This window comes from Poecilia mexicana, unplaced genomic scaffold (assembly GCF_051168715.1).
Source record: "Poecilia mexicana isolate PSO_F unplaced genomic scaffold, ASM5116871v1 scaffold_19, whole genome shotgun sequence".
NCBI lineage: Eukaryota > Metazoa > Chordata > Actinopteri > Cyprinodontiformes > Poeciliidae > Poecilia > Poecilia mexicana.
In genome coordinates this window covers 11,021,154-11,039,846 of record NW_028263388.1, presented here as the reverse complement: position 1 = coordinate 11,039,846, position 18,693 = coordinate 11,021,154, and the positions used below count along the sequence as shown (strand labels likewise).

Here is an 18,693-nt window from a genome sequence, read left to right as displayed (position 1 = left end):
GAAAGTTAATTTGGTGTGGAAACAGCAAGTCAGCTTGACTTACCCAAGTGAAAACTTGGTTGGCAAGTCAAGTTTTCTGCCGTCAGTGGATTTGTGCTCTAATTTCCCAAATTGATGCTTTGTACCAAATTTCTAAGATTCAGGTTGGCTTTGAACTAATCTGAAGCTTGTACAGGAAACAGGTACAGACCAATTAAAATTTCACCCAACTTGTCATAACAATGGTTGAAATCAGGTCACAAATTTCTTATTGCCTGACCATTTAGAAACCTCATCTCAGATTTTTGAAACTACGTTTAACTCGACTCCTAGTTATTTTTTGAGTTTGAGATACCATGCATTAAAAAAAAATAAAATAAAAACCTGGTCACAACCAAGAACTTCATAACTTAAGCATAAACCTTAAGGTCTATGCTTAACTTTCACTGAACAGAGCAAGAGAAAAAAAAATACAGAGGTGAGATCAAGTTTTATTTTCAAAATCATCTTTCAGAGTCAATTCTGTAGCTTCTTGCAGGAAACAGAAGTTAGTATCACATTAGGATGTCGAGTAGTCCACTGCAGGAAGTCTGGACCTCAGATCTTCTGGTGCTCTTTAGACCCACTGCCTGGGTGCTGTGGGGCTCCAGGTACAGGGATGTGGTCAAATGTATCCTGGGTGTATTTGGAGTCAGAGGGGAAGTCTCTTGCTTGCCGGTACTCGCTGTGAATGATGAGGGATGAAGGGTTCACAGGGCGGGATGCAGCCATTCCCTGAGGAGCGCTCCAGTGAGCCTGGAGGAGAGGACGACTTCTGTGGGGGTCCAGGCTCAGCCTGTCAGCGATCATCTGAAAAATATGTGCATCCTTTGCAGGTGAACAGTCCACATCAGAACCAGCATCAACAACAGAGGAGACACCAACAGCAGACCTAAAGCCAGCACTGGACCCAGTACCACCAGAGCCAAAATCAACTGAAACAACACTAGTGGTAGAGCCAGCTTGGGGGACTCTTTGATCTGCGGTGAGGGGAAAAAGAAAAGAAAAAATATATATTCAGATAACAGTTATTCAGGTGGAGGCATTCACAAGAAAAAAAAAATGCATCATTACCTTTCCTGACAGGAACACAGGCTCCAAAGCTGAACAACAGGCAAATCCAGGAATTCCTGTTCAAACATGAAAGTTCAGTGAAGACATAGAAACGTTAACAAGAGGTCATATAGAGGAAAACATACCTAAAAACACACTGCTGCTGCATGTTGCTCTCTGCAAAGAGCAGACAAAACCTTGTGTTGCAAGTACTCTGCTGCTTCAGCTGAGTTTATATTAGAGGCTCAGCTGCTTTAATCATTCTGATCATGCTCACCTGAAGCCCTGCAGATCCACGACTTCTGCTCAGTTTAATTAGTGCTGTTTATGGGAATCACTTAAGATCTACAAACCTTTATTTGATCGATCAGAGACGCTTATAAAAATGTCTATTTTCTCCAATTGTGACACAAACAGCTTGAAGCCACAGAAGGGTTTTTACATTAAACACTAGGTCTACCATTAAAAGTGAGTTCATTTACTTTGCATAGCTTTTGTGTATTTGTGCAGCTCATTTTTCTAATAAGGCAAAGAGAGAGAGAGAAAAAAACAATTTCCACTTGCAGATGCCTTTTTTTGCAAGCAAAAACCTCCATGTTCTGACAAAATATAATTTACAAATTAAAGTGCAACCATCTGGTCTTGATTCATTCATTCCAGTGACTGACATGGGTTTCTAGATGTCTTCCTTTCCAGTGACGTTTTTCTATTTATTCTGCAAGATCCAGACATGGCTTCCACATCATTTAACGTCTCAAGGACTTTTAGCAGGAAAACACCTATTTGCTTTACTTCTCTATGTTCGCCCTTTAGTGTCATCCTTTAACTATGATGTTGAGTCAAACAAATATTTGTGTATACAGTCAAAACCATACATACACCGAATAAAAAGACAAATATGTTTTAATTTCCAGTGAAAGAGAAAGGGAAAATTAAAAACCCACAGAAAAAACATAGGAGTCCCACTGATCTGAAGAAACTGATGAAACTGCTTGGTATCCCATAGATTAAATACACACTAAAGGTCAGGAATAATTCAGTCACGATGCAAATTTAATTTAACTCCACTGGAGTGTACAATGAAACAAGTCCAACAGATCCAGGCTCAACAAGTCAACTCAAAGATAAGGTGCACCGCAGCAACGGCTCTGATGCTTTCTTGCTAGAAATGTTCAAGACAAATATTTACAGAATTGTTGAATTTAGGGAGATTTAAGGCAGCATTAATGCCTTGGAAAGCATGAAGAGGAGCAATTAAAGCAATTAAGAGAAACGTTGTTCCTGTGATCAAGACAAGAAGAATGCTGCAGAATACATTTTGGTAGCACAAATCTGCAAGGAACCTACAAACCCACAATCACAAATACAGAAAAACCCAGAAAGATTGGAAGGATCTACCATTGTTTCTTTGGATAGCATTTTTTATTAGTTGAGTGATTCATTAATATAACACTGGAAATGAACAATATTTCATTTGGGTGTAAATTTAATTAGGTTTGACGTTTCACATTTTAACACAGAAAACCTAAAGCTTAGAGTCTTTGTAATGGAAAACAGAGTAACATCTAATGATCCTTCATTGACTTCAGTTGTGACGTTCACAGAAACCTCACAAAGGAAGGCATCCAAGCCCATTCCAACCTTTTATTAATCTAACACGTTTGCATGTGAGCCCTGTTGGGTGGACTGATTATTGACCTATCTGTGAAAACAAGTGTTCAACTTATACAACACTATGCACAAGTCAAATGAGTGAAATATATATGCATCAACACATATTTCTTGTTGGTTAATCGTCACAGGCCTTTAAGTTGAGACGGTTCACCATTTCTGATTGCAACTGTAGATACATTTTCTTAGAAAATGTAAAATTAAAGGTCTAACGGCATATACAGTCCAGCATTTTTATCACATTAAAAGTTTCCAAGTATATTTTTTGTATACCTATTGAAATAAAACTGAAATCCAGAGTACTGTCAGTTTTAATAAAAGGAAAGGTAAAGAGCCCTGGAGGGGAGGGAGGTTGTTCATAATATTTCATTTCACTTGAAGTAAATTGATAATATGATCTTTTGTTATTAAGCTATATGAGAAATATGACTACATTCTAATAAAAGCCCAACAACGCACTTTAAACATGCTGGTCATGAACGTGATGATTTCTCTAACTGGATGCACGCGTGTTTCTTCATGTTTGAGATTCGAACAAATCTTTTGCCACAATTGTTGCACCTATAGGGTTTTTCTCCTTCGTGGGAACTCATGTGTGCTCTAAGCTCCGCTGTCGTACCAAATCTTTGACCGCAGACATCACAGCCAAACTGCTTTTCCCCCGGGTGGATGCTCATGTGTCGACTGAGAGTTGAGTTCTGAGTAAACCTTTTACCACAAACACTGCAGCCAAACAGCTTCTCTCCTGTGTGGACATTCGTATGCCTCCTCAGAGTTGAATTCTGAGTAAATCTTTTACCGCAAGTATCGCAAGCAAATGGCTTCTCTCCAGTGTGGGTGCTCATGTGTGCCAGAAGATTTGCAGATTTGGTGAAGATTTTACCACAAACTTCACAGTCAGTTGGTTTGATGTGAGTGTTCATATGCTCCTCAAGATTTTCGGTTGTAGTAAATCTTTGACCACACACTTCACAGTTGTATGGCCTTTCCCCTGTGTGGACGTCCATGTGTCTCCTAAGAATAGAGCTTTGAGTGAATCTTTTATCACAAATATGACAGCTAAATGGTTTCTTTCCTGTGTGGAGTGTTATATGTGCCCGGAGATTTGCCCTTTTGTTAAATCTTTTTCCGCAGACGTCACAGCTGAATGGTTTCTCTCCGGTATGGACGCTCAGATGTGCTCTAAGATTTGAGGTTGTTGCGAGTCTTTTACCACAAACGTAGCAGCTAAGTCGCTTCTCTCCTGTGTGGACAGTCATGTGTGTCTTTAGTGCTGAACTCTGGCTAAATCTTTTACCGCAAATATCGCAGACAAACGGCTTCTCGCCTGTGTGCACCAGCCTGTGCCGCAGGAGATTTGCATTCTGGGTAAATCGCTTCCCACAGTCGTCACAGCCGTACGGTTTCTCCCCTGTATGCACTCGTAAATGTGTTTTGAGATTGAACTTTGAATCAAACTGCTTATTGCACACAGAACAGCTGAAGGTGATTTTCACAGAGTTCCCTCCTGCACCATATTTTCCCCCTGACACTGGTGCACATGGATTATAGTCTCCATCTTCAATTTCAAGTTCAGAATCAGAAGACTTCTGCCAGTACTCATCATCACTGGCTTCGGTGTTAGTAGAGTTGGATGAGTCTAAAGCCTTTTCATCCGTCTTTGGCTGCACACGACCAGGTTGATCTGGATCTGTTGAGGGTTCTGGTCCCTCACAGTCCTCTTCATCACTTTCTGTTTTTATCTGTTCGGTTGACCTTCTGGTGGGAAGTTCTGGTTCTCTGGTCACTTCAGTTTTGACCTGAAGAAGTTCTGAGAACTGAGCTTTTTCTTCTCCACCTTCACTTTTCACAGTAACCATCATAAGGGGGAATTCATTGATATCTGTTTCCAGTTCCTCATTAAGCTGCTTCTCCCCCTGACTGATCCTGAGTTCCTCTTTTTCCTCTTTTATCTGAGCCGGCTCTGAATTGCATTGGTCCAAATTAGTGTTCCAGGAAACCTCTTCTTTGATTACAATTTGCTGCTGATCGTCTTCAAGTAACACTAAAACAGACAAACAGCAGAGGAAAAAAGATTAGCTGACATCAAACTACCTTAACATTTAACTTGACTATATTTGAAATATTACTGTCAACAGCCTTATTCCAGATTGTGTAAATTTTACACACTTTTTCAAAACAGTCAGTGGATTGTGGTGGCCTCAGAGCATTGGGGGACGAGGCATCATTTCATAGACATGGAGGGTCTTTATTGTAACACATTTCTAAACTTCTCTTATGTTCATGCACGTCAGATAATACACACTAGCAAAGATTATCTGCAAGTGTGTCTTGCAGAAATTTGCAAGACAAACATCAAGACTATAGAACTGCTGATTCGTGAAGTCATTATATATGAAAATGTATGCAGTATGTCCAGTGGCAGAGGCAAAAGTAGATACAGTAACCACAATAAAACATTAATCATTTATTTTATCACTCAATCTCAAAGGATAAGTATTCTATATATCAAGATGTTTTCTTGTGTCTATATGGCCATAGCTGCTTTAGAATTGCTTACCTAAGAGATGCTATTCAGATTTATTCTTCAATCTGATTTAAAACTGTAAGCCTCAGATAAACAAACCATTGATGGGATGACAGAGACACCTAAAGGGAATAAGTGAGTATGATCTGTGTGTGTCTGAGCATAACCTGAAATACTCGACTCCCCACTGAAGAGATGTTACATGGGGATCTTAGATTCATGAGGCCACCGACTGCTACAATGTTATAATAGTGCAGAAAACATAAAGTCTTTATAGAAAAGATTGTTGTCTGCTTATGAAGTGCTTAATAGATTGTGCTGCAGTTATTAGTCCAGGCAATACATAAAGATGCATGATGAGGATTAATGAAATTCTGAGCTAAAGAGTAATAAACAAACTGTGATGTCGGCAAGGATTTGCAGCATCATTAAAACTACTTAATTATACCACTTACTGAGATCTTTGTTGTCTTGTGTTTCCTCCTCCAGTTCTGATATGGATGCTGCAGGAGGTTCCAAGCTGATCCCTCCAGCTTCATTTGCTTCAAGCTTCATCATTTCAGACATCCTCGCTCCACTTGGGATTCTTCTTTTGTTGTTTATAAAAGATATTTCAAAAAATTTAGACTTTAGAGCATCCAGCATGGATCCACTTCTGCTGCTTTAGGAAGGATGCCTGGAACTGTAAAAACACAATTTAAGTTCATGTTGGCTCTTTCCACTCCCAATATGGCGAACGCTTTGACGTACTGGACCAGCGTACAGCTCGTCCAAACGGGAGTTCAGTTACTTTCATGTTAAGTTTAACTTACAAGATCAACTGATTTACATTTAACTAAACTTTTTAATTAAAGCTATAGTAAAAATGTATATTAAGTAGAAAGAAGACCATACCGCCAACGACAAATTAATTTTAGATGTAATTTTGATCAGGCATCGCTTTTTACACACCTATGCTTTTTATTTGGTTCCTCTAAATTCACAAACAGAAAAATCACAACGATTGGAGAACCACTCAGCTCCATCTATTTCCATCAGACAGCTATGATAATCTGCAAATGTACGCATTCTTCAGGAAAGAAGGCCACACCGTATTTACCTGCGCTTTCTCGCTTATTCTCTCCGTTCAATCCATCAAATGAAGATTATGGGTTCTTCTGGATTTATTTAGCCTCCATCCTCCTTTGTTAATCAGCTTGTGGCCAGGGATCTCCCTGCTATGCCATTAATCTTGTCTTAAACTTCTTATACCGTTCATCATAACCTAATCTGTACAAACATCCTAACCACCTCCTCCGAAAGCACTAGCTTCGTCAGTACTACAATTATTTTGTTCCTCCGTTCTTCTCAACAAAGCACCCAATTAAAAGTTCCTACCCCTGAAATTGTATTTCTCAAAACATACGGACCTAAGAGTGTCTTGCAATATTATTCATAACCTTTTTCTTATTTTGTCATGTTGCAACCTTAAATGTTAATGTAAAATAAATAAATAAATAAAAAAAAAATTTTGGACAGAAAAATAGTTTGGATTTATTGAAAAATTAATAGATTTATGAAAACAAGTTTCTTTGTATATTGAGGCTGGCACTTTTTAAAAAATATTTTAATCTACCTGTTTCGATTTATGTCTGATTATTTTTGTTTCACGGTTACTCGTTTATAGAAATTTGCTACTGTTGCTCATGTACAACCTTAAGATGTGTCGGTAAGCAGTTTATTAAAACAGCTTAAACCTGGAATTGTTTTAATGTTGGTCAGACTCTCAGATAAACATTAACATCGTCTAACAGCAGCAAAATCCTACAGATGACACTAACATTGTTCTCTTGTGCATACATTTTTGTGCTTATTGCGATGCGACTATTTTAACAACAGAACGTTTGCGGTCTGGATTAATCAGGTAAACGCAAAAAACACAAAAAAAACACCGTCTAGCTGTGAAAACGTATTTCCACCAGCAGATGTCACGTGTTTCCGGTAGAGCTTTTTTCAGCTGCACGCTCCTGGGTGAAACTCAGATATATATATTTTTGTCTCTTCTGTGCTGCTGCCGCTGCTTTAAGTCTTTAATAAGCCAAAACTGTGTCAAACGGAGGAAGAGGTCAGATGAATAAACCCAGACTGAGCGTTAATCTTTGTTGGAGCTGCGAAGAGGGATAGAGAGAGAAAAAATAAAGGTAAATACAATCTGGCCTTCTTTCCCTGCTGTATTCACTGATGAAGCACAAATTGTTTTGTCTGACAAATAATTTAACCCGCTGATGAAATCGCCAGGAGCTTTAAGTGAACACGCAGAGTCATTAGCAGGATCGTTAGTCCACATTTCCACTGCAAAGACTGAATTTATCTTCGACTTCCAGCGTCACAGACCTGAGAGATGTTCTACCAAACACCTTTAATGACGACAAGTTGCATCCACGTTGTACATCTTTGGGAAAGTGATCAGCAAAATAAGCATGTGTCCAGTGAAATACCTCAAGGTTTCTGTCATTGTAGACGAACCCGTTTAGCACCAAAAGATCAAAAACTGTCACAGAAAGAAAATGTAGCTTCTAACTGATGGGAAATATTAAAAATAAAATCAAAGAGATCGAGCCAGAACAGTAGTTTCTGCGTGAATGTGTGGGTTGTTTCTGTCAATTTTCTATCAAAATTCCACATTAATTAATTCATGCAGTTTTAGAAAATATTTGAATGATGATTTGCTGTCAGCGGCCATGCTAACTAGCCTGAGCATTCATTACAGGCTCTGTTGTGATGAACCAATTGTAGTGTAGCAGAGAGAAAGGGGGAGGGTCTGAGCAGCACATACACCAGGAGGATTGACAGTGCTGAGATTCTCCTCCTTGTTCTGATTGATTGCTTCTGACAGAGTAGTATATTTGCATAGATGATAGTAACACAATAGGGAAAAGGCAGAGGAGCTTGATTTTGTTTAAGATTATCTATCTTATACTGTCATGACATAATGATAATTTTAACAAATATGTTAAAAAAAAGATACTTTATATAGAAGTTACACAACCCAGCTTTAAAGTCCCAGCCCTAATCGTGATATATACAAACATTTTGTAGATCAGTGATTTGAATGATCATGATATTCATTTCTATTTTTATTCCAGGTTCTAAATTTTTTGTTGTTGTTGTTTTTGTGAATAACTGCCTGGTGTTTGTGTGGTTGTAGTTTCATATGGCTCCACTGAGAAATCAGCAGGAAATACTTCCTGAAACCTAAAGCTACAGTTCATCTCTGAGCTGCAAACAAGCATGGAGAGGGGTAAGAGAAGCAGCACACGGATGTCTGGAAAGAAAAAACATCAAGAAGACGACCCAGGGAGGGTTCTTAAGGCTCCAGCATCCACATCGGAGCCTCAGCAAACACAAACCAACAGAGATCTTAGTAAGAAAATAATTGTTTTATCAACCGAATGTCCTATCCATCCGTTTTATCTGACTAAAGCAAAGTGTTTTGAAGCAGTTCTAAGATGTTAATTGTCTAAGATTGACTGAACTCACCAAAGAGGGGAGTTTTAGCTTCAGTCAATGTTCTCAGAACCTAGAACCTAGCTTATTGTAATATTATCTATAGTAAAATTACTTTAATTTGGAAAGCATAGTCATCGGAGCAGCCTGTGATCAACTCACATGAAATGAAGTCCTGCCTCACACAACCTAAAGACAAAAATGCATCAGAGCAGGTACCTTACACCCCAAATTAAACTTGACCAAATTTATATAGGTTTCACACTGATCCAAGAGCACTTACATGCAGTCTGTTGGATAAAGTATTTTGTAATTTTAGCATTTTATAGTATTTATTATTTAAATCTGTCCTAAATGATCAACAATCCATTAATATTTTCTTTGTTTAGAAACTAGAGTAAGGTTTGATATTTGATTATACATGCATTTCAGGTCTGGTTGGACAAGAAGAAGTTCTGCCGAGCTTCGGCAAGCAGAAACAAGAGACTATGGAACTGAAAGGTGAAGAAAATGAAGTCAGGATCAACCCCACTGCTGAAACTGTGAAAACTGAAGATGACGAAAAGAAACTTGAGTCTTCGCTGCTTAATCAAGTCAAAATTGAAGATGTGAAGACAGAACCTTCAACCAACAGCTCTACTCGGCAGATAAAAACAGAAGGAGACCACTGTGGTGGACTGGATCCAGATAATAACTCTGATCCAAATAATAACTTAAAATTAAATTCAATTGAAAATGATTCACCATCTTCAGAAACTGATGTAAGCAGCAACGAATCTGCCGGTTCTGGATCTGAAACAAAAATCAAAGCCTCGAAGCAGACCATTGTACTTGAGCCAGGTGATGAGAAAAATGTAGCCTGTAAAACTGCTGCAATATCCTTCAGCTGCTCCGAGTGCGGTAAACAGTATCGCCACAAGTGGTCCCTTAAGAAGCACCTGGGGGTCCACTCTGGGGAAAGGCGTTTTCTCTGTAAAAATTGCTGTGAAACCTTTAGCGAATATGTGCAACTGAGGACACATATGAAAATACATGCAGATGAGAAACCTTTCCTCTGTGATATTTGTGGTAAAGGTTTTCGCAGAATGGGCGATCATAAGGCGCATCTTAGAGTTCATGCTGAAGAAAAGCCACTCGCTTGTAGCAAATGTGGAAAAGGATTTTATTACCAGATGAACCTCAACAAACACATGAAGGTCCACAGAGACAAACCTTTCAGCTGTGATCTGTGTGGTAAAACATTTAATGTTAAATCACGTCTTAGGATGCACATGCAAAACCACACTAAAGACAAACCGTTTAGCTGTGGGGACTGTGGGAAAAGTTTCAATTTTAAGTCACTCCTAAAGACTCATATGATCACCCATTCTGTAGAGAAACCTTTCAGTTGTGATGTTTGTGGCAAAAGGTTTCGTGCAGAAGAGCATCGTGAGACACACATGAGAATCCACACTGGAGAGAAACTTTTTGACTGCGGTTTTTGTGGTAAAAAATTTCTCCGCAGCGCAAATCTTAAGACGCACATAAGAATCCACACAGGAGAGAAACCGTTTATTTGCGATTTTTGTGGCAAGAGTTTTAATTCACAAGGGAGTCTTGTGAATCATATGGTGGTCCATGCAGCTGAGAAACCTTTTGCTTGTGATGTTTGTGGGAAAACATTTCGCCGACCAGTAGAGCTTAAAATACACACGAGGGTGCACACGGGCGAGAAGCCGTTTGGATGTGATATCTGCGGAAAACAGTTCAGTCAAAGCTCACATGCTAAGATACATATAAGAATGCACACAGGAGAAAAATCATGTGCTTGTCATGTTTGTGGGAAAGCTTTTTGCGAGCGAGGGTCTCTTTCGCAGCATATGAGAGTCCACACAGGAGAAAAACGATTTACCTGTAATGTCTGTGACATGCATTTTAATCGCAAGTATAAGCTAACAACTCACATGAAAACACATGTAGAAATTCAGTCTGATGCAGGAAAATCTAACCAAACTGGCTCATAATGACAAACTTGTGTTTGTGTCATTTTGTAGCTGTCTGAATGTGGATTTTTTTTTTTTTAATTTGGCTTCCATTATGTTTAAAATATTAATGAGTTATCATGCCCTCAGGGTATTTTCAATAGATCAATTTTTCAGATAGACAAAAACCTACTTCCCCTGTTAGAAGGTTTTGCCTCAAGGCATTGCCTCAATGCTGTGCTCAAATATTGGACACCACATTGAAAAATCTACATCACCTGTATATTTAAAACTAAAACAGCCAACACTTCTAATAATATTTAATAATTTATTTATATATTCTGCTGCATGCTGTTTGAGTAGGAATAATCTTTTTTGGATGCTTTCAACAGTGAAATCAAAGGTGTGTAAGATTAGACCTTCTATGATGGTCAGGCTGTAGCCCGAGGCATTTACAGACAGACTGGGAGATGTTCATATTTTCATTGAGAGGTAGTTGACATAATTGGAATTTAAAAATTAGTGGGAAAATTGGGATTGAGTACTTTGGAGATAAAACTGGCAGTGAAAAGGGCTGAGATGTCTTGGACACGTGAAGAAGTGGGGCAGTGGATATATTGCATAAATGATGTGAAAGGTGAAAACAGTGAGTACAAAAAGGGTTTCATAAATTATCTTAAAATCTGAAAAAGTATGAATTTACCTATCATTTTCCAGATCAGGATAAATGTGAAATGGAGAATGGAAATAATGTTTGAGTTTCCAGGGTTCAATTCTTGTTCTGTTATACTCAATTTCCAAAGTATGACACTTACTGGTTTAAAATGAATTTATATCCATTTTGTTGAAATTGCTGCTGCTAAACTGAATTTCTGTCATACATATTGACCAGGTTGGTTTTACAGAAAATCAATTTTAGTTTGTTTTTAGGATTCAGTTCCAGGAAGAATTGGGTTTTATCTATTTCTTTATTTTTTTTTTATAAGCCATTATAAATTATACCTATTTTCAAATAAAGAATATTTCAGACCAGCCAATTTATTTGCATGAGAGATTTTAAACAATCTACTGATTTTGTGATAGGTTGCTAGGATCTCTGTAGATTGCCTTTAATTCAGCCTGATGTTCACTTGTTATAGGTGGCAGAACAATAGAACAAGCTTCCCATTTCTGTCATTGTTTATTTTATCTACAGAAATCTGATCAGTCCTGGGACTGAAAAGCACACAATACACCATTTTTAATAACTGCACACAGTATTATTGTCTGATGTAAATTTGCCTCTAGTCTCTTTTTACAACTTTACCTTTGTGTGAATATGCATGTTTTTACTGATCTCCAACCTGCTGCTGGTACACCTGAATTTTCCCACTGTGGGACAATAAAATATAATGTTCTTTTCAATTTCACCTACATCTTAATTTAATTTAAGTAGTTTTGGATGAATCATACTTACATTTATTTTTTCTATGTATGTTGTTTAGGGATTGATGTTTACATTTACAATTGGTAAAATAAAATAAGACATTTATTTGAAAAATATAATTGTTAAACCGCTTTTAATTTTATTAAAACATAAACTGTGACGTATTTGAATACCAACTGACCGCTGTCTCCTCTCACAATATGGCGGGAGCGTCGACGTGTTTTATGTTTCAAGGGGAAAACGAGAAGAGCAGAACACAAGATGTTGCTGTGTCTAGGAGAGAGATTTATTTTCTTTATGCAAGTCTTTTATAGATTTTTGACACTTGTGGTTTTGAGTCAAGGATGATATTAGCTTAACCATCCAGGTGTTACGTCAATCCGCGTTTCCCCATCAGATACGGTTCCCCCTGCGTCTTCTTGCCGCTCCGCACCGTACAGGCGGCAAAATACACGCATGCTCGTTATGAGCGCTTGTTCGGCGTGCTTGTCTGGGGAACTACGGACACCGTGAAAGCTCAAACAACATGTTTCGGCAAAGTTGTCACACTTTCTTCATGTTTTTGCGTGAAACTAATAGTAATAATACTAATAACAACAACAATAATAATAAAAATAGTAATAAATACATATATATGTCACATATATATATATAAAAACAACCATGCACACACACACCTAGGGAGAATTTGACAGTCATGCTTTTAATTAATTAAAAGCAAATCTAATACCTTTTCCTGTACACCCTTGTCTTTGCTGGTGAGTGACAGGGTCACCCTGGACAGGTCGCCAGTCTGTCGCAGGGCAACAAGGGGACAGACAGGACAAACAACCATGCACACACACCTAGGGACAATTTAGAGAGACCAATTAACCTGACAGTCATGTTTTTGGACTGTGGGAGGAAGCCGGAGTACCAGGAGAGAACCCACGCATGCACAGGGAGAACATGCAAACTCCATGCAGAAAGACCAGGGCCGGGAATTGAACCCAGAACCTTCTTGCTGCAAGGCAACAGCTCTACCAACTGCGCCACTGTGCAGCCCACATTACAATCAAAGTATATAAAACTTTTTATAATCAGTACCTGCAAATGAACCACCTAATTCAGGGGATGCTGCAGGTAACCAAACAAAACCCAAAATCACAAGTAAACAACCTGGTTGTCCATTACAAAAAGAAGCAATAGATTCCAGGTGAGTAATGTCTTTTTTTCTCTTCATTGCAGGAAAGGAGGTCCAAAAGACCCAGTAGACGACCTGGCTTCCAAACAGAGAGTCTCAAGGCCCCAGGTAAGGACCTCACTTTGAGGAATCTATTTAGTCCTTTCTTTTATCATGTTTGTATTAATTTTGTCAGATAAGTAACCTTTCTCCTCCTTTTTTGCAGGAAGACAGCGAGGCGTACCCAGCATTTAAGTTTCCACCGAAGAAACAATATAATCCCCAGGTAAGTGAATCAATTTCAGGGAATTAAACAGAGTAAACAACTAATTGGTGAATAAAACTTGACTTTTGACCCTCCACAGGTCATGCAAAACAAGTGAAAGTGAAAAATCATCCATAGAATTGCTTGTAGAACCTCCTCATCCTCTTACATGCCCAGTCCTTAGAAACTGCATGATAACAAAAACCTTTGTCCATAAATCCACTTTCCTCATGGGGTAACAGCTTCAGAAGGGAGACCAAGACTTCCCTCTCCCCAGCCGCTTCTTCCAGCTCCTCGGGGAAAATCCCAAGGCGTTCCCAGAACAGCCGAGAGACATAGTCCCTCCAGTGTGTCCTGGGTCTTCCTTGGGGCCTCCTCCCGGTGGGACGTGCTTGGAACACCTCACCAGTGAGGCGCCCAGGAGGCATTCTTACCAGATGCCTGAGCCACCTCAACTGGATCCTCTCGACTTGAAGAAGCAGCGGCTCTATTCTGAGTCCCTCCCAGATGACGGAGCTTCTCACCTTATTTCTAAGGGAGACCCCAAACACCCTGCAGAGGAAACCCATTTAGGCCGCTTGTATCCAGGACCTCGTTCTTTCGGTCATGACCCACAGCTCATGACCATAGATGAAGGTGGGAACGTAGATCGACTGGTAAATCGAGAGCTTCGCTGCTCTCTCTTCACCACTCCAGACCGGTACAGCGTCTGCTTCACAGCAGATGCTGCTCCAATCCGTCTGTCGATCTCCTGCTCTCTTTTTCCCTCATTTGTGAACAAGATCCCCAGATACTTATACTCCTCCACTTGAGGCAGGAATCCCTCTCCCAATCTCTCCCAGAAAGGAGACATTCCACGTCCCAAGAGCCAGGTTCTGCAACTGAAGATCAGATCGACGGGAACCCCTCCCTCAAGCACCACCCAGATTCAGAACAGTGTTTAGGACAGGAGTTTACAACACAAAGTCAATACAATGCCAGCAGCTGCGCCAAAACCCAAGCCAAAACTGAAGCTGCTCATGAATGTCTCTCCCCAATCAGTCAAACAAGTCCACACACTCCTTGGTGGACTCTGCTCCTGATTCTGCTGTTCTCGTTGCAGATGGTGGATTAAAGTCTCCACTATCTCATTTTCCTCAATGTCGTCCAAATCGTAAAGTCTTTTAAGTTTCTTCATAAGTTCTGCAATGTCATCTAATAATTCCTCTGTACTCAAAAATTGTAACCTCTTTCTTTGTATCTTGAGATAAAATTCCTGAAGTTCCTCAATTAACTCTAGATCCTCCATTGTACAAGTTTGAGAACAAATTGTACAAGTTTTAGAACAAGTTGCCAGTCTTTCTTCAGTGCTCGAATGAAAGATCTTGGGAAAGTTCAACAGTCTTAAGACTGTTCTATGATGTCATAACAAAAGAGAATTATATTGTGACATCACAGTGAGTGATGTCATAACTGACATATTTGCATTTGCATACATTTATGCATTTTATAAAATATGTTTATGGTTTTCTTTTTTGCATGTTATTGAAATACGTTTAATCTAGGTCATGCTATTTCTGCTATTGTATTGTTTTTGTCGTGTTTTAGTTCGTGAGAAAGTGTGGTGGGAATTTCCCACGCAGTAACATTATGGCTCCTCCTTGCAGGAACTTGTTTTATGCCAGACACTGACCTTACCTTGATGCCCATTGTGTTTTACCAAATCTCTTTATTGTTGTTACAGATGGTTAATCAAACTGAGCTTTACATACAGTTTTATACAAATATATGGTTCATTTATGTTCTTGCATTGTTCCAAAATGCAAGTTTATATAAATTAAAATATAAAAATGGCAATAAAATATCAGTATTTTATTTTATTTTCAGAACATTTTAATTACTTGCTTTGCTTTCTTTGAAAAGGATAAGAACAGGGGTTTTAAATTTTTGAGGGTACGGCTGAGTACTTAAAATAAAATATATTAAAAAACTAATGGATTACAAATTGCTCTAGAAATGCAAAATAAACTCATTGTGCAGCGTTCTCAATTTATTAAAATGTGTAGTTGGGAATCTTAACTCATTATTTGGCAACACCGATAAGTTGTCAAATTGGGCTGCATGTTATTTGTTCTAAATTTAAATTAGATTGTTGATTATTCTGAATTAAGTGAGCAGGATTAAATTGCTCTGTTTCTGAAAACAAGTAAAAGCTTTCTGTGCATTTAAAGGGAAATAACTAAAATCAGAGTATCTGCTGTACTTGTTTAAAAAAATGTCCAATAAACAATTATCAGCAATGCGCAGTTGGTAACGCTGTTGCCTTGCAGCAAGATGGTTCTGGGTTCGATTCCCAGCCTGGGGTCTTTCTGCATGAAGTTTGCATGTTGTCTTTGTGTATGTGTGGGTTCTCTCTGGGTACTCCGGCTTCCTCCCACAGTACAAAATTCTACAGTTATAATGGGGACTTAAATCTGTTTTCTTTGTCAAGGTCCCATGTCTCCTGTGTGGTAAGAAAAGTGCTGGATCACTGTTATTGTTTCATTAAAGGAGTCTGAAAATGTTGCTTATTGGTTCCTCTTAGATTATCTGATCATTGCTCATTAAACTTGATGCATATCTGTTGTATTAAATATGACATGTAGGCAGGGCCGTGCAGAGACCACTAAAAGGGCAGGTGCTCAAAAAAAAAAAAAAAAAGGGCACATCTTACCGCATTCTAGGACAGAATATTAACAAAGCCACACAGCTTTCAGAGTTTAATAAGCAATGATAAATTACAAAATTGTTAAATATACAATCAAAGCTAAGGCAAATCTCTATACAGATCATACAACTATGTATATGTAAGATATTTTATTAGTAATTTCTTTCTGCAGGTCTATTTTGTTATAGGAAAGTATTGCAATATTCAAACCCGCAATTTAGCAAGATATGTAAATCAGAGCTGGTGGTTTAGCTCTGATTTACATATTTTGTCTTTACAGAATTACACTATTAAAAATATAAACAAGGGCACAATGCAACCTCTTAGTGTACTGTAATCTATTAAAAAAAGAGCTGCCTGTTTGCTGCAGTGGAGATGAAGATGGTCCATTCAGGAAAGCAGAGCTGCATCAAACTTTAAGGTGGAACTGCAGAAAAAAAGAAAAAAAAAAGAAAAAAAAAAAAAGAAAAAATTGAATTGTTAATTGTTGGGAAAAGCCTACAGAGTTTTGCTTAAAACTTTTTTAAACATTTAAATAACACATTTGTCTCATGAAGGGAATTTGTTTTGCAAAACAAACTTATTTGTGCATGTCAGAAATCTTTTCTTGATATTCTAAGTTTTTGTTTGACTCAAAGTTTTGCTTGTGATTCTCACGTGACGTCATGGGCAAGACCCAAAATCACAACAAAAGATTTCTGATGTGTGCAAAAAAAAGTTTGTTTGGCAAATAACTTAAGTTCACGAGACAAAAATTAGTTATTTAATTAAAAAAAATTTTTTTAAACAAAACAATTTGTTTTTTAAAAAGAAATCATTACAATTCCAAAAGTTTTGATTACAATTTTATTTTACTTAACTGAGTTTATTTTATTTTTTCCCATTGAATAATTGGGGAAAAAATTTAACTACATACTCTGCGAACCAGACCCTAAACTTAAAGTCTGGGTTGAGTTTTTTCCCCTTCATTAATGACATACATTATATCTATCATGGTAATTCAGGGTGAGTTATTTTTAACTCTAAATGAATATCCTTGTTGGACTTTTATTTAAGTGCTATTCTCCTTCAAGATACATTTACTTAACGCCAGAATAAATGCAATGTACATTATGCAGCAAATGAAATTAGAAGATCGGACATATATTTATTATGGAGACGATAAGTTTTGGACGGACGATGTGCCTCGTACACAGGGAAGAAGCTTTTCAGTTATCTAGCTTTGCTAGCAAAGTCGTAGTTAGCAGCTAGCTAATAGCACAACAACAGCAGCCTAATGTCTGTATGATAAAAATACTGAATCGATAGATAAGAACAGTTTTTCCTCACCTGGCTGTCTCCTCCCCTCAGTAGTTCTTCAGAGAAAAGCAGACGCAGAGGCCTGTCAGTGTCTGTTGCATTTCATTACCTCTCTGCTTAAACCGCTGAAGCAGAAACGATACTTCAACGTTTTCCGTCATCTGACAAGTAGCAAGTCTACTCCACTTTATTCACCAAAAACGGTTTTTTTATATATATAATTCACCAAAAACTGTTCTGTAATCTGGAACGTTCTCTACGTTCAGCTCCAGTTAGCCGCCTTATCTCACTGCGCGAAAGACAACTGCGTCATGCGTCACGGGCAAAAGGTCAAAGGTAACAAGGTGACCGGAAGGCTTATGTTGTACAAAAAACCAAAACAAAACAAAAAAATAATTTTAGTACATGTTATGTGTCAGAAGAGGGCTTTGAAAATAACAAAAAAAAAAAAAATTGACCAAAAGGGCACTTTGGGGCAAGGAGCAAAAAGGGCAGGTGCTCAAGCACCCCCAGCTTCCCCTCTGCCCGTGCCTGCATGTAGGCATTACTTTTGCTTTTCACTTAAATATGCAGTTCAACAGCTCTAAAACACTCATGCAGACAAGTTGTGACTCATATTCTACAGTAAAATGGTGATATTTGATAAATGCTAGATGCAAAAGGCAGCATTAAGTTTAACTTGAATTTAGCAAAAAGTAATGAGTGGTGCTTCCCTACACACACTACCAGGTTCGATGTATTGCCTTCTTTGGCTAGCACTGTCTGCAAGCACGTTTTGCATGTGGGGCAACCTTCTTCCTCCAAGTTGCCATATGTCATGATATTCATTGAAATCTCTACGTAGTCCAGGGTTAACCCAAGTTCTACGACTACTGTGGGGGTTCAAGCTCATCATGTTAGGGATCATCCGAGAAATATCTGCATCATGTGCAGCTGAAGAGCCCACTTTAGAGTCAACACCAACACCAGAGAGAGCAAACGCCTGAAACACAAACGTTGTTCTTGTTGATTAGCAAAGACTGTTAAGTAGAACACAAAGGTTATCCAGGAGAACTCATTTGAAAACTCCCTGATGTATACTTTACATACTTTTGGGGTCCCCCCCTTTTTTTGTTTTGTTTATTAATCCAAGTAAATTC

General features: G+C 38.4%; 3 protein-coding genes across 3 annotated transcripts; 1 reads left to right on the top strand and 2 right to left on the bottom strand.

Annotated features, from left to right (window-relative positions):
- Positions 1 to 450: 450 nt before the first annotated feature.
- On the bottom strand, positions 451 to 1,325 carry LOC106915324 (uncharacterized). Its single transcript, XM_014982835.2, has 3 exons — positions 1,218 to 1,325; positions 1,093 to 1,148; positions 451 to 998 (listed from the first exon to the last, which is right to left on the bottom strand). The coding sequence occupies exons 1-3, from the start codon at positions 1,238 to 1,240 to the stop codon at positions 577 to 579; spliced, it is 501 nt and encodes a 166-aa protein (XP_014838321.2). The 5' UTR covers positions 1,241 to 1,325; the 3' UTR covers positions 451 to 576.
- A 631-nt stretch (positions 1,326 to 1,956) lies between these two features.
- LOC148153658 (uncharacterized) lies at positions 1,957 to 6,697 on the bottom strand. The gene is made up of 3 exons (XM_088000894.1): positions 6,369 to 6,697; positions 5,725 to 5,951; positions 1,957 to 4,786 (listed from the first exon to the last, which is right to left on the bottom strand). The coding sequence occupies exons 2-3, from the start codon at positions 5,912 to 5,914 to the stop codon at positions 3,216 to 3,218; spliced, it is 1,761 nt and encodes a 586-aa protein (XP_087857020.1). The 5' UTR covers positions 5,915 to 5,951; positions 6,369 to 6,697; the 3' UTR covers positions 1,957 to 3,215.
- Positions 6,698 to 7,243: 546 nt separating this feature from the next.
- On the top strand, positions 7,244 to 12,261 carry LOC106915328 (uncharacterized). The gene is made up of 3 exons (XM_014982855.2): positions 7,244 to 7,449; positions 8,457 to 8,672; positions 9,188 to 12,261. The coding sequence occupies exons 2-3, from the start codon at positions 8,540 to 8,542 to the stop codon at positions 10,756 to 10,758; spliced, it is 1,704 nt and encodes a 567-aa protein (XP_014838341.1). The 5' UTR covers positions 7,244 to 7,449; positions 8,457 to 8,539; the 3' UTR covers positions 10,759 to 12,261.
- Positions 12,262 to 18,693: the final 6,432 nt, after the last annotated feature.